Source organism: Carettochelys insculpta, chromosome 7 (assembly GCF_033958435.1).
Source record: "Carettochelys insculpta isolate YL-2023 chromosome 7, ASM3395843v1, whole genome shotgun sequence".
NCBI lineage: Eukaryota > Metazoa > Chordata > Testudines > Carettochelyidae > Carettochelys > Carettochelys insculpta.
Window position 1 is genome coordinate 3,914,026 of NC_134143.1, and position 21,974 is coordinate 3,935,999.

A 21,974-nucleotide genomic window follows, 5' to 3' on the forward strand; every position below is an offset into this window, starting at 1 on the left:
TAATGAGTCACTGCATTCTTGGCTGACCTTCCCCACATAAACACTGCCGAACGATACTTTGCCCCCTCTAGCCACCCAGGCACTCATCATGCCTTAACACATAGTAATGAATTAAGCTTCAGAGCACTTCTGAGAAAGATGCATTCTCTCCATTTTGCAAATAGGAAAAATGAAGGCAGAGAGACTTACCCAAGCCTGCACACTGAAAACAGGTCTCCTGACTCTGAATCCTGCGCTTGACCTCTCAAGAAAAGCCACAGACCCTCCTGGAAAGATACCTTACCTGTGATTTGCCCTCTGAGGAGAGGTTGAGGCGCACACTTCTATAGCCCTTGGCAGCCAGGGAAGATGGCTGGATGTCTCCATTAGAGGACAAACTCCAATCATCTAAAAGGGGAAGAACTTCAAGTCTGAGTGAATTCACTCTAACTAGATGAGGAATGAGAAGAGCTGTTGCTTTTAGCTGAGCAAAAGGAAACACATCCAGGGAAACAACAACAAAACAAATCAACAAGCATATGTACCTGGTTCTGGTTTTCCCGTCTCCAGAGCTGTGCATGCCGCAGAGAGGAGGGAAGGAAGAATGGAAAAATAAGGGGAAAAAACCAAACTGTTACATTTACATCAAATGTCCTCACCAAATTCATTTCACACACACAATGCTCTTTGACAGGGATTCTGAACTGCCATAGAAACTGGCCCTAAACATGATGCCTTCCTAGTTTCTGACCTTTGTAAACACAAGGCAATTCATTCAGAGCAGTGAACAAACAATTGGTCATTGACGTTCTTATTTGGGAGGCTAAAAGGCAGCTGAGCTATCTGTTCTTGAGCTGCGGTTTGGAGTCCAAATACCCTATATTGATGCAAATCCAGGGTCTCAGTGCCCAGCCATGATGTGGGCTGAAAACCCCAGGGGTGTCTTTTTACCATTGCTGCACGAGAACAATTGGTGCAGAGGTCCACTGACAAATAGATGTCTATTTTGCAAGTAAGGATGGGGATACAAAACATGATGCTATTTTACAGTCCAGTTCCTGTGGCCAGAGACACTGAGACGATCCACCCTTCACCCACTGAGTTCCTCCCCCAACCTTCCCACTTTAGCCGCTTGGCCATTCACATTTTGTGCAAAGAGCTCTTTCAGCTCCAACATGCACTGGATAAAGTGATTGAGAGAGTCAGCCAAAGAAGTACTAATGAGCTCATCGGCATACTAGTGGATTCATTGCCATTCATGCTGCTGGAAATCTATGAAGCCGCCAGTAGGAAGGGGAGCTGAAGGAAGGTGGGGGTGAGGAAGCTGAGAAGGGAGAGCCTGGAAAGAGGAGAGGTCATGGTGGAACAGGAGGGGAGGAGAAGCAGGGGGTAGAAAGAAAGCAGCACATTAGGGCTGGAAGGAACAGAATCACCCTTTCCTAACAACAGGCCCTGCAATTACATGTGCTTCGCTTTCAGGGAAGAAGCTCTTCCACAGCCTCGGCCCTTCGGGAGTTCACCTGATATGTAATATTGAAGGTACAGGCAGGGTTGGTGATGCTTTGCTTGTCTCCTGTAACTAAGTAAATACACATCAGCTGTTTAACTACGGGAGAGATCTGTGGCAACACAGTCAACTTGGGATGCTGTCCCCACGCCTTAAATGCCACTGTTACAGCAACTACACAAGGACAATTCCTAGTCCTTCCACTGGCCTGGGCTGAAGAGATGGATACAAAGGCCTAATGGGAAGAAAGGGTGATGGTTTTCTGTAACTCCCGCCAGCAACACAAAGCAACTGATATGCTGTTTCCTCAGTGACACGTAAGTGGTTGTAAATCCCACAGTGGGAAATGTTGAGGCTTTGTCTTCCTTGGGTGGCTGGTCCCATTTAAAGTCTGCTTTTGCTCAAGTCTTTGGCACTAGTGAGAGGCTCATGCTACAGCTGATGTATCCAATGTTGATCTTCTACATGAGAAGTAACCTGGACTTACTTTCTGACTGCAGGATATCTGCAGAACATGGGGGGCTGATAGCTGGTCTTTCCATAGAGGCTGGAGATGCCCGTAGGGTCACAGTTCCTTTTCCAGTGCTTACTTTAGTGAGATCCTTGTCTAAAGAAAACACACACAGGAAATGTTTTGGTGCTTGTGATTCTGAGCTACTGGAAGCCAGCATAGCACGGTGATGGCTTTGGAGTCATCATGCCATGGCTGCCCTGAATGAGTTATTCTAATATTTAGCAGATGAATATTAGCTTTAAAACATTAAGTAGTAATAGCAGTTGAATGTTTAAAAAATAAGCTAATTAAAAGACACAAAAATAAAGTTCTGAGTCAGTGTAACTCAGCCAGGGAAGTGGAAAGCTCTGCTGGGTGTTTGGAACACACTGCATGGGTTTGTTTGCTTTATTAGGTCTGGTCTACATTCAGCTTTTATATCACTATAACCACAACTCCAACGCCAGGAGATTCAACAAGTCTCAGATGTTTGGTTTTTATCTGAACCCTTCTGTGCTGTAATCATCAGAATATCAGGAGTTTACTTGACTGTCCTGATACCTGACGGGCTGGGGGAGATAGGTTGTCTTAAGTGATGGTGGATGGAGGTCTGTGAACAGAGGATGAAAAGAGGGGGGCAGAGACAGGGACGTGCTTTCTTACTGCTGCAGTTCATGGCTGCAGTTCACCACTGGAGCAGTCCAAATACAGCAAACCCTCGCTTTGACAGACTAATGGGGGGCGGGGTGTTCATTAATGCCAAAAGTCCATTATATCCAAGTGGTTGCACTGCATTATGACGCACTGATCGTCCCAGCCCATCACTCCCTCCTGTGCTCTGTCCCCCCACTACCCCCTGCTGTCCAATTCTTCCTCTCACACCTCCCTCTCCCTCTCCTAATTACTGGGAGAGGAGCTGAATGCCGGCCTGGCTCCTTCCACCTCCGGCAGCTCTCAGCGCTGAGACTCCCCCAGCTCCCAGCTGCCCGCACGAAGGTAGAGCGTAGCCGCCCCCAGCCTGCCAGCAGGCAGCGGCCTCCAACATGCGCCATTGCAGACAGTGGTGGCCAGGTGCTGATTTGCTCCATGCACATGGGGCTGGGGAAGGAGAGCTCCTGTGCCCCGCTGCAGCACCCCCTCCCCGCCACGACTCCTCTGGCCCTGGTGGCCCCACTGCTGCAGTGGCCCCTCCAGTCCCAGCCACTCTGGCAGCTCCTCCAGCCCCAGCGGCAGCACCGGTGAGACTCCGGCGTTCATTTAGGAGTGGCCGGGGGCACTGGCAGACGCATCCGTTATTTCTGACGTCTGTTTTATCGGGGTCTGTTAAATCAAGGGTTTACTGTACACTCAGTGGGTCTAGTCACAAGGTTGATACTTTGTGAATCAGGCTATAGGCACCTAGGCCCATCTTTGCCAGAAATCCATCCTTGAACGAGAATTAAACCAATGGACTCGTGGGTAAAACACATTAAAAGATTTTCAAGTACAGTTTTCTCAAGTGTTCGGAGCAGTTCCTGTTATTTCCAGCTCACATATTGAATTCAGATCAGACTTTTATAATAAAAAAGTGAAAAATATTTGTCTTACCCCATCTGGTAAAAATAAATCAAACAGAATCCACTGTGAGCTGACGTCTTGAAATACCAGACCTGAATGTGATGTTATTAAATGACTTTTTTTTTTGGTGGCAGGCTGATACGTGCCCCACTCTGTACTCTGAGGTCACATCATAAATCGACTGTCTTGAAAACAGTGATTAACCCATAACAGGAATGACTGATCTTCAGCAAGTCATCTCAACATCACCTTGGCTACGTCTACAAGTGCATGCTACATCGAAATAGCTTATTTTGATGTAGCGACATCGAAATAGTCTATTTCGATGAATAACGTCTACATGTCCTCCAGGGCTGGCAACATCGACGTTCAACATCGACGTTGGGCAGCACCACATCGAAATAGGCGCTGCGAGGGAACGTCTACACACCAAAGTAGCACACATTGAAATAAGGGTGCCAGGCACAGCTGCAGACAGGGTCACAGGGCGGACTCAACAGCAAGCCGTTCCCTTAAAGGGCCCCTCCCAGACACACTTGCACTAAACAACACAAGATCCACAGAGCCGACAACTGGTTGCAGACCCTGTGCATGCAGCATGGATCCCCAGCTGACGCAGCAGCAGCCAGAAGACCTGGGCTAAGGGCTGCTGCACACGGTGACCACAGAGCCCCGCAGGGGCTGGAGAGAGAGCGTCTCTCAACCCCTCAGCTGATGGCCGCCATGGTGGACCCCGCTATTTCGATGTTGCAGGACGCGCAACGACTACACGGTCCCTACTTCAACGTTCAACTTCGAAGTTGGGCGCTATTCCCATCCCCTCATGGGGTTAGCGACTTCGACGTCTCGCCACCTAACGTCGATTTCAACTTCGAAATAGCGCCCAACACGTGTAGCCATGATGGGCGCTATTTCGAAGTTGGCGCCGCTACTTCGAAGTAGGCGGCACGTGTAGACGTGGCCCTTCTGTAGTTTCTCCTCCCACCTTTTGCCTGTTTTGCTGGTTTAGACTGCAAGCAATTCAGGGTAGGGAGTGCCTAGCACTTTGGGATTCTGGCCTTGGCTTTACACAACACGTGTAGTATTCTGCTTGTGAAACCAATTTCACAAGCACATTCACTGAATTCTTCTCTGTCCCACAAGGATGCTGAATGTTAACACACAATGAAGTATGTTGGGGCAAAGAGAAGGACTGCAAGCCCATCGGAACAAGGTGCAGGTATTTACACACTCCATTTTAAAATGCAGCTCGTGCCAACTGCTCCTTCTAGACTCTGCTTTCTCCAAGTGGATGCTCAGCAAAGCACGGGCTGTTTGCTTTTGGAATGAACAGAAAGCACTGCTGATTTTGCTAATGACGCTTACAGTCCTTGTCTATACCGCAGACACAGGCAATCTAGCTAAAACTCAGTTATAAGTTCTTTATAGTGTCCTCCAATTCAATTATAAATATGGTTCCCCAGTGTGGCCGAGACAAGAGTCTGACAGTTCATCAGACTCAGGTCAATGCCCTTGCTGCTGGCTGGCTTGTTACCGGAGTTCATGTGCTTTTCCAACAGCCAGTCCATTATCATTTCCTATTATAGCTAACGTGAAAAATGCATCCCTAGCCTGACAGTGAGTCAGTCACTGAACATCTTTCCCATTGTCTGACTGAATGATGGAGCCAGGCATGACCTGACTTGTTATTAGGCTAGGGGCATTATCAGTGGGGATGACAGCTGCAGGCTCTGGGGCAAAGTGGGAGGACAGCCCAGTTCTGCTGCCCGGACAGGGCAGGGCGAAGGGAGGAAGGGCAGGGCCATGGGCATTCAGCTCTCAGCACGACCCAGACCACAGCACTTGTTCCCTCTCCACTCTCACAGCTGCCTGCATCAGCAGGGGCTCCAGGCCCCTTTGAAATGCCAGGCCCAGGGGTAACTAGCCCTTCTGCCCCAACACCTGCCGTGCCCCCCATTGGCAGCCCTGGGCATAATGATTGAGCTGTAGGAATCACTTTAAGAAATGCACAAGTGGCAGTTACATGCTGCTTCTGGGAATTAGGTTATTAAAAATCCCGCTCACAGTCCTCAGTGTTTGAGTCTATAAAAGTTCTTACTAGGTCAACATAAATGTGAATATGGTTTTATGAATTATCCTGACAAATGAGCACTCCAGAATTGTGGGCTTTGGAACTTCCAAATCAGGATCCAAAGATGCAGATTTTGCAGATTTTTATTTATTTGTATTTCAATAGCACCCAGGAGCCTGTGTGAAGGGCCAAGGCCTTGCCACGCTACATGGTATATCAACAGGGAATAAAAAGTCAGTCCTGCACCCAGGAGCAAACAGTCTAAGTTAAGGCTATCTCAGTTTTAAAAAAAATAGTTTTTATTTCCAATGCAGAGTCCTCCCGTGTAGTGCTGGAAACTGAAGCTAGTAGAACATTATCTAATGAAATTTTATATCAGAAGATGGTGTTTCTATGCAACTAGAATATCCAAAGGAAATCATCAAAGCATTGTATTTCAACTTTATTGTTTTGACCTAAGCTATACAGGATATATATTTTAGACTCTTCAGGAGTTTGATTTAAAATGAAGTTACGAAGCAATGTTCTTACCAAGCATTTTAGCAGAAGAGTTTACATAGCTCTCAAATGTACATATACTTAATGCCTGCAAAGAAACTGGATTACCGAGGACAGTGAATTGTGTCATCATGGTTTAATTCTAGTAGCTGTTTATGACAACTACAGCACTGGAAAGAGTGAAAGAAGGAAGAAGCTGAAAACTATCTGAACAGGGGGATGCAGCAGAATGAGTGGATGATGTCCTACTAATGTGTTTGGGGGAAAAAAAAAGATACCTGTAGGTAGCACTAGGCCAGGAGAACTTTTCACTTTCTTCACTGGGATTATTTTAACAGCAGAAATAGAGCGTGCACATAAAGCGTCGTCAAATGCTGCAAACACAAAAGTGCATCCAGAAGGGAAGAATACAATTAAGAAAACATGCCACATAGATTTCCATGGCATTTGGGAAAAGAGGAATGACAATAGCAGGAAATTTCATTTGCAAAAGCAGTTCAGAGAGCAGTGATGCAATCATTAAAAATAGCTCCCTGTTCATCCTAAATTAGGATCTGTATCTGTTGATTACAGTACAGTACTGTTTAGTGAAGAAAGTCCTGCCAACATTCAATATACTCGGAGGAAAGAGAATCTTAAACATTCGTTTTCAGAAGACATAATCAAAGTTTAGTGTAAACTATTAGCCAAGACAGTACCTACATTACCTATAAAGACAAAAAATGTTTAAGTTGCAGAGTTAAAATTATGCAGCATGAGTAAACAAATATATTCAGATTCTCAGAATAATGCTCTGCACAAACCCTGTGTTTTTGATGGTGTATATTTTACATCATCAGTTGCCAGGAGTAGAGAACTGTGACCAGAAGCCTACAAAAGGATCTAGAACCGAAAAGTACTGTGCTGGTATCCAGGCATAAAATCAGAGGGATTTTGTTTTAACTACTTTCTTCTGCATACTAATTTTATCAGTAACACTGGATTTTATTAACAGACACTGGACATTTTCTTAAAGGGATTTTCCTCTGTTCTGGAGAACAATGCTAAATTCTAGCACTTGTTGAAAATTTCTAAAGATTGCTCACTTCTCCAAAGCATCTGGTTTGACTTCTCCTGCTTTCTCTTACGTGGCCTGGAATGACCAATACTGAACTCTGCCCTGTCGGGCTCAGGCAAAGCTCGGTCTGGGCAAACCTTAAGAGGTTCGGCTAGGATAAAACACTGGTGCTGGTGTAGTCAATAAAGGTTTTGCTATTGACTTCAATGGAACCAGGATTTTACCTCTTAGGTCTGACCTTGGGAGCCCTCTGTATACAGAACACTCCTTCCCGAGCTTTACCCACACCTGCTTTTGATTGCAAGAACAGCTTTCTCTTGGGGTGGCTTTGTGCAACTTTGACTGTCATTCTGGATGCTACCTGAAAATGCAGATGCTACCCCAGAATGGAAAGTTAGTGAGAAGAATGATGTGAGGAAGAAACCAGCAGAGTCCTTTCAAACCTCAAGAAAGATTGGTGTCCAGTTTTAGGGTACAGTACTAAGCTAATTTTTATTAGAGGTGAACTTAAATCAGAGACAGTTATCCACCCCTCACTGAACTTCAAGGGGAGGTCTGGACACTCCATTAACGAATTTTGTTAAAGGTAGACACATATTCTGCCACACACTTGTTCTGTTTCACTCTGAACCAGCTCCTTCCTCCTCTACAATAAACATACTAGCTGCGTCTACACATGCACGCTACTTCGAAGTAGCGGCACCAACTTCGACGTTAGGCGGCGAGACGTCGAAGTCGCTAACCTCATGAGGAGATAGGAATAGCGCCCTACTTCGACGTTCAACGTCGAAGTAGGGACCGTGTAGACGATCCGCGTCCCGCAACGTCGAAATTGCTGGGTCCTCCATGGCGGCCATCAGCTGGGGGGTTGAGAGATGCTCTCTCTCCAGCCCCTGCGGGGCTCTATGGTCACCGTGGGCAGCAGCCCTTAGCCCAGGGCTTCTGGCTGCTTCTGCGGCAGCTGGGGATCTATGCTGCAGGCACAGGGTCTGCAACCAGTTGTCAGCTCTGTGTAGCTTGTGTTGTTTAGTGCAACTGTGTCTGGGAGGGGCCCTTTAAGGGAGCGGCTTGCTGTTGAGTCCGCCCTGTGACCCTGTCTGCAGCTGTGCCTGGCATCCCTATTTCGATGTGTGCTACTTTGACGTGTAAACGTTCCCTCGCTGTGCCTATTTCGATGTTGGGCTGAGCAACGTCGAAGTTGAACATCGACGTTGCTGGCCCTGGAGGACGTGTAGACGTTATTCATCGAAATAGACTATTTCGATGTTGGCTGCACGTGTAGACGTAGCCACTGTGTGTCACAAAAAAAACATCAAAGGAGAGGAAAGGATCTGAATACAACAGAAGAAGCCTGGGGCAAAAGTCTTTTCACCCCAAATAGACCACAGTAAACCCTCGATTTTATGGACCCCAATTTAGCAGACTTTGAGAACAACAGACATCCACCAGCTCCCCCATTGCTCCCAACGTCCGCTAAACCTAGGCCGTAAAATCCTCTCTCTCCCGCCCCACGTCAAGAAAAGCATGTTAGGCCCCTTACCGCCGCAGTCTGAAGGAGCCGCCACCAGAGCTGCCCACGCTCCGCCCTCCAGGGGTGGGGTGCATATGTGGGCAGGCAGCACTCACATATGGGCCCCATCCCCGGTGGGAGGAGCATGTGGTAGCTTCAGCAGCGGCTCCTTCAGGGTGCAGCTGGGCCCCTGCTGCAGCATGAAGTAGGGCCCCCTGCTGCGGTGGAGTTCGCAGCTGTGGGGGGGCCCCAATTGCAGCGGTGGGCTTCGGCAGCTCCTCCAGTAAAACAAACATCTGGAGGTGCACTTCTCGCAGAGGTGGAAGGGACCTCAGCAGGTCATTGAGTCCAGTCCCCTGCCCTCTTGGCAGGGCCCAGCACCATCCCTGACAGGGTTTTGGTTTTTTTTTAAATCTAGTTGCCCTCGATCTCTCAATGGCCCATCAAGGACTGAGCTCACACCCTGGGTTAAGCAGGCTAATGCTCAAACCAATGAGCTATCCCCCTGCAGTGGCCGTGGAAGGGCAGTGCATACTGGGCGTTCTTTTGGAGGGGCTGGGGGAGCCCGGCAGTGGGGTGGGCGGGCAGTAAACCCTCTGATGTAACAGACGCCCGGGTTTAACGGACAGCCCTCCCTACCATTAGTATGTTAAATTGAGGGTTTACTGTGTTTTTAAAAAATTGAATGGTGCAAAGCGAGATTCCAAAGTCTATGGGAAAGGCTCATGTCCTTCAGTGAGGTTAGAAAGAGACCTTTGCTGACAAAGATAGTTTTTCTTAAAACATAAACACTAACTTAATACTGAGTTGGACACCCTTCTGCTCTGGTTGCAACTGAGCGCAGCAAGACACTGCAATGACTCCAGGATGGAGAAATCGCTGCGCCATTCCAACTGAGTGCAGGCAGAGCTGAAGAGATGATTTTGAATGTATCTGTCCCACCTTTCTCGTGTCTGTTGCTGCTTGATATCACTCCATTGACCTCCGTTTTCATAATGTCAGAGTCTTGTTCTTGTTCTGAAAGACAAAGGAGAGCTCAGGACACCATGCAATAAGAGAGCTCCCACTGCCCACACTGCAAGGCCTGACAATCGTCGGGATCTCAAAAAAAGCATTTCCCCCATCTACGGCAGAAATGCAAGAGACATGCCAGAAAGGAACAGGACAAGGAATAGTAAAATACCGTGAATATACAGGTAGTTTATTACGCTTAGCATATGGCAGCAATAAACATAACCATGTAATCTGTGAAACTGTAACTTAATTATTGACAACAAAGGGATGTCCTGCATCAAAAACACGCACGAGTACAGGTGTTCAGAGGTGGACATCTACCAGCCTGTGCCAAGTGGAGTGCTTTGATACCATGCTCACCCCCCATGCCCTGGGGCGACAAATCTATTAACAGGATTTCTCTTCCCCACTCATACTCGCCCACTGAGACCAAGCTCCTTGGGGGCTGGGACTGTTTGTACAGCAGCATGACCAAATTCCAGCCCAGCCTGTGGCATCTATACACCCCTATGAACATTCAGTACCTACCCCAGTCACCACTTCCCAGTTATTTACCCTTATACTAACCCCCCGGAGATCAAGGGTCTCCCTAGTGCCCAGGACTACTCCAGAAGTATCCGTTGAAGGGGCACACAAAGTTGTCCTAGGCTAGAGATAACGGGGACCCTAAATCAGTGGTCTCCAAACTGTTGGGTGCATCACCCTAATGAGTTGCATAGGACTACTGGGGGCCCACGATGGGGCCTGGGCCACTCCTGATGGGCGTGGGTAGGAGCACTGCCCAGTCGCTCTCTGACCCCAGTCCAACTCTAGCCCCAGCTGTAGCTCCACGCTGCCCCCTGCATTGGTTCCAGCCCAGCCCAGCCCTGCCCCATTCTGTCCCCTGCTCCACCGCCAGGCCAACCTCTGTGACCGAGCCAGCTGTGCTGTACTGGGCCATGGCGGGTGTGAACAGAGCCATCACTGGAAAGGGCGGTGGGACACATGACAGGAAGAGTTTGGGCACCACCATCCTAACCAGATGGACAGCTAAGACCGAATGAAGCTCAGTTGTTTGGGGTCACAGCATTTTTGTGCTATTTTTGTCTGGTTTGCCTCTCCAGAGTTTGAGAGAAAAACAGAGTTCCAAGGGAGCCAGGTAGTGCCAAGTCTCAGGTCAACGCAACACGTAGGACCAAGCTCAAGGAAAGAGGAGATTTTCAAAGCTACAGCTAGATGCACAGCCGGCGTCAGGCAGCCTCACTCCCAAGAGTCAAGCAGGCCGGGCTAGGGTCGCCAGTTGTCTGCGCTTTCACTTGACTGCCCAGATGAAAAGTGATCCTGGCGGCTCCAGTAAGAGCCTGGTCAGTAGTGCCGCAGGCCTAAGGCAGGCTTCCTACCTGCCCTGGCTCCACAAAGCTCCCAGAAATGGCTGTAATTTCCCTCTGGCTCCGAGGCACACTGCCCGTCCCCTAGGGCTGCCTCCGCAGCTCCCACTGGCTGGGAATTATGGCCAATGGGACCTGCAGAGAGAGGCAGTGCCTGCAGACTCCACGCCCTTCAATCCCAGACCAAAGCCCACACTCTGTACCCCATATCCCCAGCCCTACCCCAGAGCCTGCTCCCCCTGCCCAGAGCCCTCACCCCCTCCTGCAGCCCAACTGTCTGCCCCAGCCTGGACCACAAACCCACACCATAAACCCCACATTTCCGACCCCACCCCAGAGCCCACATTCCCTCCTGCATTCCAGGTGCCACCCCAGCCCAGAGCTCCCTTGCACCCTAAACCACTCATTTCTGGCTCCAACCCAGAGCCCACACCTCTGCTGCACCCACAGACCCGGCACTCCAAACCTCTCATTTCTGGCCCTAGCCTGGAGCCTGCACGCAAACCTTCTGCCCTGCCCAGTGAAAATGAACAAGTGAGCAAGGGTGGGAGAGAATGGGAAGTGTGAGAGGGCAGGGGTCGGGCATCACAAAAGGGGGCAGGTAGAGGCAGTGCTCCAGGAAGTAGTGGGGCAATGGTGTTTGGTTTTCTGCATTCAGAAAGTTGGCAACCGTAGGCCAAGCTGACTGACCCCAGCTGGGATCACACCTTTTCTAGTCACCCTGATGCTGATACCGGAGGGGAAACCACCTCTTGAAACCAGGGTTTGTTTGTTATTATGTAAACTTCCTGTGTCCATCTGACCAGGCGGACTCCCACGCAGGAATGGCTGATTCAGAGAGAACAGAAAGGGACACAAAATTGTAACAACATTAGATCTGGATAGGAAGATTTCTACAGGTAAAGGCAGGCATGCACGGGCCAGTTACTTACCAGAGCTCATTGTGCCAGAGGAATCTCTCTTCTGCACGTCCAGGTTCTGGTTTTCTCTGTTGGAATGAATGAGAAAATCATGGTGCTGGTACACTGAGGGACCCCTGCAGCCCCTTTCCTGCAGATTGTGCATTGGCCTTTCAACCTCGCCCACCCACAAGGCTTGTGAGACCCTGTTTCAGAGACAGGCCACATTCCTCTCCTGCGTATTGTCTGGAAAACCATCTGTCAGACACACCTATCTTTGCCTCCTTGGACAACAGCAGGCAAGGCCCAGAATATCTCAGAGCACACTTTATTCTCTCTGAAGCCAGGCCAACAGTTCAATTTCCTTCAAGAACACAAGCCATTAGTTTCCCAGCCTAAGGAAAGGCAGGACCCAACTGAGCTTAGATCAAAGAGAAGCACCATTTGTTGGTAATGTACAGAATGGAGAGAAGACCAAAATAAACAGGATTTGCACCTAACGCAGATACTACTGAAGGAGCCCAGGGTGTAAAACAGGCGGCCCATGGGCCAGGATCCAGCCCGCAGAGCCTTTTTGTCCAGCCTGCAGGGCCAGCTGCCACTGCAGCACCAGCTTCCATGGGGCCGGCTGCCATGGAGGGACTGATTGCCACAGGGCCAGCTGTCACAGGCTGAGGCGCGGAGCCACCACTAGCCCTGGGGCCAGAGCCCTGGCTGGGACACAGGGCCACCAGCAGAGCAGTTTGGGGCTCCAAGAGGAGGTTAAGCCTGGGGGTGGGTAGGGGACAGTTTGGGGCTGCAGGGGGTTAAGGCTGGGGGCTGAGGGCGATTCGGAGCTATGGGAGGTCTAAGGCTGGGAGAAGGGGGGATTGTTTGGCGCTGTGAGGGCTTTAAGCCTGCGGTGGGGTTGAGGCTATTTTGTGTTCAGCCCCCCAGAACATGTAAAAAATTGCCAGGTGGCCCCCGATGAAAAAGGGTTGAACACCCCTGCTTCAGGCTATCCCTAAACTTTAAATCACAAGATATGGGTTATATACAATGTCATCTGCACTGACGAGTTAGACAGCTGTCTGGCCTCTGCTAGCTGTGAGATCTGCAGCATCTTTACAAGGTATCTCATCTAGGGTTGAGCAAATAATGGCGTTTTCAGTTCACAGGCAATTTGGAACAACTGGGGAAAATAAAAAGGAGTTTCAGGTCCAACCACAAACTCAAGTTTTCAAAGTTTTCAGCAAACTTAAAAATCAAAAGGGTTGGGTCAAATGAAATGTTTCCTTTTGATTTTGAACATTTTGTTTTAAACTTTGTTAATTGCTTAAAATAAATGTGAAGGAAATTTCAAAATTCCCCACAGCATTAAATATTTTGGTGTTGTGGAAGCTGCACAAATATACATTCACTTTTGTCTGAGTTGCTCCCAGTGGCTGTGTCTACACGTGCACGCTACTTCGAAGTAGCGGCACTAACTTCGAAATAGCACCCGTCGCGGCTACACGCGTCGGGCGCTATTTTGAAGTTAACTTCGATGTTAGGCAGCGAGACGTCGAAGTCGCTAACCTCATGAGGGGATCGGAATAGCGCCCTACTTCGACGTTCAAGGTCGAAGTAGGGACCGTGTAGACGATCCGCATCCCGCAATGTCGAAATTGTGGGGTCCTCCATGGCAGCCATCAGCTGGGGGGTTGAGAAACGCTGTCTCTCCAGCCCGTGCGGGGCTCTATGGTCACCATGTGCAGCAGTCTTTAGCCCAGGGCTTCTGGCTGCTGCTGCTGCAGCGGGGGATTCATGCTGCATGCACAGGGTCTGCAACTCGTTGTCGGCTCTGTGGATCTTGTGCTGTTTAGTGCAAGTGTGTCTGGGAGGGGCCCTTTAAGGGAGCGGATGGCTGTTGAGTCTGCCCTGTGACCCTGTCTGCAGCTGTGCCTGGCACCCTTATTTCGATGTGTGCTACTGTGGCGTGTAGATGTTCCCTCGCAGCGCCTATTTCGATGTGGTGCTGCGCAACGTCGATGTTGAACATCGACTTTGCCAGCCCTGGAGGACGTGTAGACGTTATTCATCGAAATAGCCTATTTCGATGTCGCCACATCGAAATAGGCTACTTCGATGTAGGCTTCATGTGTAGACGTAGCCCTCGTCTGTAGTCCCATGTGAAGTTCGAAGAGCACCGTAAAAACAACCTTGCTCTATGTTCCCATTACAAAATGTGCATTAACTTGACAGTGAAAGGTGTCTTCAGTGATGGATTTCTCTCCTCCTTGACTGACTCTCTGTTTCTGGCTAAATGAATGATGTACTCTTCAACTGCTTTGACTTGGAGCACTTCTTCCATTACACTTCTATCAATGGGCTTTTTGTGAGGAGCCTGATCTTGGTCACCTTTTCTGGCCCAGCTCCACAAACACGTCACTTACCTGTATTGTGTGCTGGGTATGCACCACGCTACAGAGGCCTCTGCTCAGGTAGATGCAAAAGAAAATTACTGGAATGGAGGAGGAGCTACAGAGTTCATCAGCAACCCACAAACAGGCGCCTTTGGCTCCTGAGCCAGGCTATAGATGGAGACGGGGCGATGACCTGGGGCACCAGAACGGGGGTCCATGACTCTCCCGCCCCGTACACACTTTTGTCTATGCACTCCTGATATCTACCAGCAGACAGGGGCTACGTCTACACGTGCAGCCAACATCGAAATAGCTTATTTCGATGTTGCGACATCGAAATAGGCTATTTCGATGAATAACGTCTACACGTCCTCCAGGGCCAGCAACGTCGATGTTCAACTTCGACGTTGCTCAGCCCAACATCGAAATAGGCGCAGCGAGGGAACGTCTACACGTCAAAGTAGCACACATCGAAATAGGGATGCCAGGCACAGCTGCAGACAGGGTCACAGGGCGGACTCAACAGCAAGCCGCTCCCTTAAAGGGCCCCTCCCAGACACAGTTGCACTAAACAACACAAGATACACAGAGCTGACAACTGGTTGCAGACCCTGTGCCTGCAGCATAGATCCCCAGCTGCCGCAGAAGCAGCCAGAAGCCCTGGGCTAAGGGCTGCTGCCCACAGTGACCATAGAGCCCTGCAGGGGCTGGAGAGAGAGCATCTCTCAACCCCCCAGCTGATGGCCGCCATGGAGGACCCAGCAATTTCGACGTTGCGGGACGCGGATCGTCTACACGGTCCCTACTTCGACGTTGAACGTCGAAGTAGGGCGCTATTCCTATCTCCTCATGAGGTTAGCGACTTCGACGTCTCGCCGCCTAACGTCGAAGTTAACTTCGAAATAGCGCCCGACGTGTGTAGCCGCGACGGGCGCTATTTCGAAGTTGGTGCCGCTACTTCGAAGTAGCGTGCACGTGTAGACGCAGACAGGGTGAGCTGGGACAGGCTTACCAACGTTGGAATTGCACAAAACTAAATACCCCTGCTCACCCCATGCCCTGCACCCGAGGTCCCATCCCCATCCTCCACTCATTCAGTCCTCCCGCCCTCTGTCAGGCACTCTCCCCTACCTTCACTGCCTTTTACCGGGCTGGGGCAGGGAGCAGGGAGTATGTATTGAGGTGAGGGCTCTGGACGGGATGAGAGGTTTGGAGTGCAGAAAGGGGCTCAGAGCTGGCGAGGGGGTTGTGTGAAGGGGTGTGTTAGATTTCTGGCTGTGGGGGGTGGGACATGCTGGGGGGGATGATGAGTTTGGGGTGCAGATGGGGGCTCAGGGCTGGAGCAGGGAGTCGAGGTGCAGGGGCCTGCTGGCACTTACTGCAGCTCCCAGGAAGTGGCTGTCAGGTTCCACATCCCCTAGTCGGAGTGGGAAATCCCAGCCCACAGTCTGGCTCTAGACCACAGCTTGCCCGGATCTGGCCCCTCAGGTTCGGGGCTACCCTCTCCAGCATCTGGCCCTTGCTGGACTGGGCGGTGGAGTGCCCTGAGCCTCGCCGGCGGGATCAGGCAAGCCTCCAGCTCACTTGTTCTGCCGGGGGGCAGGAAGTGGCTCCAGGCTCTGCCACTCCTCCCCGCCCACCCAGACTGCGGCTATGGCAGACACAGCCTGCAGAGCTTCCCCGCCACTTTGCGTCACTGCAATTCCGGGGCGGGGGGGAGAAAAAGCACTGGCGGCTCACTCCCACCCCCTCCTTCTGCCCTGACCCCGCCCTGTGCTCCCGCACCCTCCCTCCCACGCAAACCAGCACCTCATCCTGTCCCTGCAGCACACCTCCTGCGAAACCCCCTCACTCCAGTCTGCTCCTGAACCCCAGTCACCCCAGCCCGCTCCTGCACCCTCCTTCCTGCCCAGACCCCACACAGCCCCCTCCCACACGCTCACTCCTGAACCCATTTTTGGTCCCACCCCACATTCCCAGAAGAGTTAATCTGGTTTGAGGGAAGCCCTGAACCTCAGTCCCCCCCCTCTACACCCTCTTGCCCATGGTGCTGGAAAGTGAGATGTCTGTCAAGGGCCACATCAGTGAGGGTTTTGAAATTTTACTGAGGGTCAGTGACCCCTGACCCAAAAAAGGCTCCCCACCTCTGCAGAGGTAGGAGGCTCCGAAACACTTCCCTCACACCCATAGGCACAGCTCCCACAGCACCCGTTGGTTGTGGTTCCATTCTCGGCCAATCATAGAATTAAAGAATCATAGAATTATAGAATCCTAGGGCTGGAAGGGACCTCAGGAGGTCATCTAGTCCAGCCCCCGCCTAAGGGAGGATCAACCCCAACTAAATCATCCCAGCCACGACTATGTCAAGCCAGGACTTAAAAACCTCTGTGGATGTCGATTCCACCACCTCTCGCAGTAATGCATGCCAGTGTGTCACCACCCTTCTGGTGAAAAAGTTTTCCCTAATATCCAACCTACACCTCTTCCTCTGTAACTTCAGACCATTGCTCCTTGTTCTGTCATCTGTCACCACTGAGAACAGTCTCTCTCCAACCTCTTTAGAGCCCCCCTTCAGGAAGTTGAAGGCTTGTAGCAAATTGCCACTCAGTCTTCTCTTCTTCAAACTAAATAACCCCAAATCCCTCAGCCTCTCCTCAGAGGTCATGTGCTCCAGCCCCTAATCATTTTCGTTGCCATCCACTGAACCCTCTCCAATGTGTCCACATCCTTTCTATGCTGTAGGGCCCAGAACTGGAAGCAATACTCCAGATGTGGCCTCACCAGTGCTGAGTAGAGGGGAATAATAACTTCTCTAGATCTGCTGGAAATGCTCCTCCTAATACATCCCAATATGCCATTAGCCTTTTTGGCTACAACAACACACTGGTGACTCATATCAAGCTGCTCATCCACTGTAATCCCCAGGTCCTTTTCTGCTGCAATGCTATTTATCCTGTTGGCTCCCAGCCTGTAACGATGCTTGGGATTCTTCTGCCCCAAGTGTAGGACTCTGATTTCTCCTTGTTGAACCTCATCAAATTTCTTTTGGCCCAATCCTCCAATTTGTCTAGATCACTCTGGACCCTATCCCTACCCTCCAATTTATCTACCTGACTCCCAAGCTTAGTGTCATCTGCAAATTTGCTGAGGGTGCAACCCATCCCCTCTTCCAGGTCATTAACAAGCATGTTGAACAGTGCTGGCCCTTGAAGTGATTCTTGGGGCACCCCACTTGAAACTGACCACCAAGCAGATATTGAGCCATTGATCACTACCTGTTTACCTATAAATATAATTGGAGATACACATTTTGTAGAGCTAGAAGGGACCTTGGGAGGTCATCTAGTCCAGTCCCCTGTCCTCTTGGCAAGACCAAGCACCATCCCTCACATCTATTTGTCCTGCTCCTTAAATGGCCTCCTCACAGACTGAGCTCATAACCCTGGGTTTAGGAGGCCAATACTCGAACCACTGAGCTATCCCTCCCCCCATGTACACTGGCTAGCCAAGGCCTGTTAGATACTCATTAGGCAGCTGTGCTATTGCTTCTCTGAGCAGCAACTTGGCTCATGTAGAGTCCCAGGGGGCATATCAAATCTCAGAGCTAGAGAGGACCTTGAGAAGTCATCAAGTGCCAACCCCCAGAGGTTTTATTTTTTAGGTTACATGCACTAGATCCCTAACCGGCCCCCTCTAGGGCTGAACTTGCAACCTGGGATGTAGCAGGCCAATGCTCTAACCACTGAGCTAGCCTTCCCTTCATCTCACTAGCTCTGGATCCAATCCACACTTCCCTACCCTATGGGCAAGAATGCTGTGGGCGCCTGTATCAAAAGATTTGCTTAACTCAAGGTATATTATATCCATTGACTTCCCCATGTCTGCAGAGCCAGTTACCTCATTATAGAAGCTAATCAGATTGGTCAGGCACAACTTGCCCTTGGTGAATCCATGTTGATTACTCTTGATCACTTTCCCCTCTTCCAAGTGCTCCAAAATGGATTCCTTGAGGATCACCTCCATGATTTTTCCATGGACTGAGGTAAGGCTGACCCGTCTATAGTTCCCTGGATTATCCCTCTTTCCTTTTTAAAGATGGTCACTGCATTTGCCTTTTTCCAGTCATGCAGGACCCTTCCTGATCTCCATGAGTTTTCAAAGATAGCCAAAGGCTCTGCTACAATATCTGCCAAGTCCCTCAGTACCCTTGGATGTGTTAAATCTGGACCCATTTGTGTGTGTCTCGCTTTTCTAAATAGCTCTTAACCTGTTCTTTCCCCACCAAGGGCTGCCCACCTCCTTCCCATAGCGCATTGCCTAGTGCCATAGTCTGGGAGCTGACCTTGTCCAGGAAGACTGGGGCAAAAAAGCATTGAGTACTTCCGCCATTCCCACATCATGTGTCACCAGGTTATATCCCTCATCCAGTAACGGCCTCACATCCTCCCTGATAACCCTCTTATTGTTAACATGCCTGTAGAAACCCTTCTTGTTGCCCTTCACATTCTTTGCTAGCTGCAATTCCAAGTGTGCTGTCACTTTCCTGATTACCTCCCCCACCCTTCTCCAGCCGTATATCTATACTCCTTCTTAGTCATCTGACCAGGTTTCCACTTCTTATATGCATCCCTTTTGGAGTTGCAGTGCTGGCACTCCTGGCCATGCCCACAGCAGCCATTGAGCTAAGTGTTCACAGCCCACTTTGCCCAGGCTGCCCTTAGTTCTGCACAGCTAATCTCAACACCTCCGATCTGCAACTGCCCGTCCTCCACGCAGCAGAATTACAGAATTGCTTCTATTGATGTACTGGGGGACACCTGGGACACAGCCTACGTTTGTGTGAATGCCATGCCAGAGAAATGCGTTTTATATTTAAAAAGAAGGCAGAATTATAAACCCAGAACAAAACTCTACTAAATATTAGGAACCACAGGCACAGATACAGTTAATTTTTCCTACTGTGCTTTGTGTTGGGGACTATTTTGGATGGCGTCTGTATAGCAGCTGGCACAATGGGACCTCTGATGGCTGCCATAACCATAAATAATAAACCTAGAGCTTTTAACATCACTAGAGAGAGTGGGGCACATTTTGAGCGGAACTGTGTAGTAACCTATATTTTCCAGGATGTACTGTCTCCAGTACTGAGAAATTCCTGCAGAAACAATTTAAAACATTTTTGCAAACACAATGTATTTTACTTCCTCAAAACTGTAACACCAAAGAAATTTAAATGAAGGGTAAGCCTGGGCAAATCACTGTGACTCTTCAGCCTCCTCTGGTGGGTGGCCCAGCTCCACACAGACACTCACCCCAAATTAACAGAGGTCACCAGGTTAGTCTGTACACCCCCAAAACAAAGCAGCAGAAATGTAGCACTTTAAAGACTAACAAAATGATTTATTCGGTGATGAGCTTTCATGGGAGAGAAGGGGCTGAGAGGTGGGGGGATGTTAATTGTCCTGTCTGAGATAATTATGAGCATCAAAGGAAGGGAGGCAGTCGTTGTAGTGCATGAGATAGTTGATGTCTCTGTTCATACCACTTGTTCATGTGCTGAATTTGAATATGTACTCTAACTCACAAATCTCTCGCTCTAATCTGTTGTTAAATTCTTTGTGTTCCAGGCCACAAATTCTCAGGTCTTTAACAGAATGGCCCACTCCACTGAAGTGTTCACTGACCAACTTATATGTATTGAGTTTCTTGGTGTCTGCTCTGCATCCATTTATACTTTGGCAAAGGTTTTCCCCTATCTGTCCAATGTACATAATGCCAGGGCAACCTGTGATTGCTGGTGAGAAGGCTCTAGGTAACAGGCCTGTCCTTTCCTCTAGACAACCTTCAAACTTGAGAAAGATTCTCACCAGCAATCTCAGGCTACACAACAGTAATACTAATCCTGGAGGCTTTCCTGGCAACAAACCCCGCTGCCAGCTTTGTCCACATATTTATTCTGGGGATACCATCACTGGACCTAACCATCAAAACAAAAAGCAGTCAAGTAGCACTTTAAAGACTAGCAAAATAGTTTATTAGGTGAGCTTCCGTGGGACAGACCCACTTCTTCAGACCATAGCCAGACCAGAACAGACTCAATATTTAAGACACAGAGAACCAAAAACAGTAAGCAAGGAGGACAAATCAGAAAAATATAATCAAGGTGAGCAAATCAGAGAGTGGAGGGGGGGGGGAAGATCAAGAATTAGATTGAGTCAAGTATGCAGACGAGCCCCTATAGTGACTCAGAAAGTTCCCATCACGATTTAAACCATGTGTTAATGTGCCGAATTTGAATATAAATGTCAGTTCGTCCACTTCTCTTTCTACAAAGGAGCGATAATTTCTTTTCAGTAACACACATACAGGTTACAAGATCAAAGGCACATTCTCGAGCACTTCCAGCAATATTATATATGCTATTATGTACCAACAATACCCTGCCACTGTGTACATTGGACAGACTGATCAAAGGCTTCACCAAAGAATAAATGGCCACAGAGCAGACATCAAGAAACTCAATACGCATAAGCCTATCAGTGAACACTTCAGTGGAGTGGGCCATTCTGTTAAAGACCTGAGGATCTGTGTCCTTCAGCATAGAGAATTTAACAACAGATGAGAGCGAGAGATTTGTGAGTTAGAATGCATATTCAAATTCGACACATTAACAGGTGGTATGAACAGAGACATCAACTATCTCACGCATTACAAGGACTGCCTTCCTTCCTTTGATGCTCATAATTATCTCAGACAGGACAATTAACATCCCCTCACTTCTCACCCCCCTTCCTTCTATCCTATTTGATTTGTCACTTTTTATTGCAATTTTTTTTCTTTTTGGTCCTCTGTACTTATAAACGTCAGTCTGTATTGGAAATGAGACTGATCTGATGAAGTGGGTCTGTCCCACAAAAGCTCATCATCGAATCAATCATTTTGTTAGTCTTTAAAGTGCTCCGTTTCTCCTGCTTTCTTTTACCCCTAAACTAGTGGGTCTGGTCTTCTAGCTCAACCAGGAGCGGTTCATGCTTTTAGATCAAGAAGTACCAGGTTCCAACCCTTCAGGGCACCTATACTAGCTGGTCTGAAGCTATACAGAGACACCCGTACAAAAGCCCTGCTCTGATTGCCATATTAATGCCAGCCTGAATTTAATGCCTGTGTCTGACTTCAAATACTTGGCAGGCTAGGTGAAGAAAATTCCACAGGCAAGCGTAGCATGAGAACAGTCTAAGCACAGCCAATAGCTGGGCCCTCACAAGTGTCTGTCACACAGATGACAGCATTTATTTAGATTATTTTATTCACAGAAATAGCCATGGGATACATGGTGTGCCTTCGTGAGGACCCCTGAGGGCAGCGCTAATACAGTGTGACTCAAAGTTGTTCTCAGGACATCATAAACAACATGGGGCTTTCACTCTAAAAAGGGACAGCAACTGCAGCCAAACACAAGTCACAGAGAGGCTAAATGCTGATCCCACGTCTTCTGTATGTTTCTGCCTCTCCACATGAAACACAATGGGCCAGATCCTCAGCTGGTGCTAATGGCACAGCTCCACTTGTACAGAGTATGGCCCAGTGTATTCTCCTGACAGGGTTTATTCTAAGCCCTATGAAGTCTCCAGCAGGAGG

The 21,974-nt window shown here is 49.1% G+C and overlaps 1 protein-coding gene across 49 annotated transcripts in view; it reads right to left on the reverse strand.

Moving 5' to 3' along the window:
• SORBS1 (sorbin and SH3 domain containing 1) overlaps positions 1 to 21,974 on the reverse strand; it is a 284,604-nt gene that overhangs the window by 114,376 nt on the left and 148,254 nt on the right. For 44 of the 49 annotated variants that reach the window (XM_074999623.1, XM_074999656.1, XM_074999654.1 and 41 more), the window contains 6 exons: positions 11,986 to 12,041; positions 11,761 to 11,881; positions 9,615 to 9,689; positions 1,974 to 2,093; positions 525 to 551; positions 284 to 387 (listed from right to left, as the gene is read on the reverse strand). In XM_074999623.1, coding sequence (XP_074855724.1) covers positions 284 to 387; positions 525 to 551; positions 1,974 to 2,093; positions 9,615 to 9,689; positions 11,761 to 11,851 — 417 coding nt within the window. In that variant the 5' untranslated portion in view covers positions 11,852 to 11,881; positions 11,986 to 12,041. The remainder of the gene's footprint in view (positions 1 to 283; positions 388 to 524; positions 552 to 1,973; positions 2,094 to 9,614; positions 9,690 to 11,760; positions 11,882 to 11,985; positions 12,042 to 21,974) is intronic. The other 5 variants (XM_074999644.1, XM_074999626.1, XM_074999649.1 and 2 more) reach the window with 2 other exon arrangements.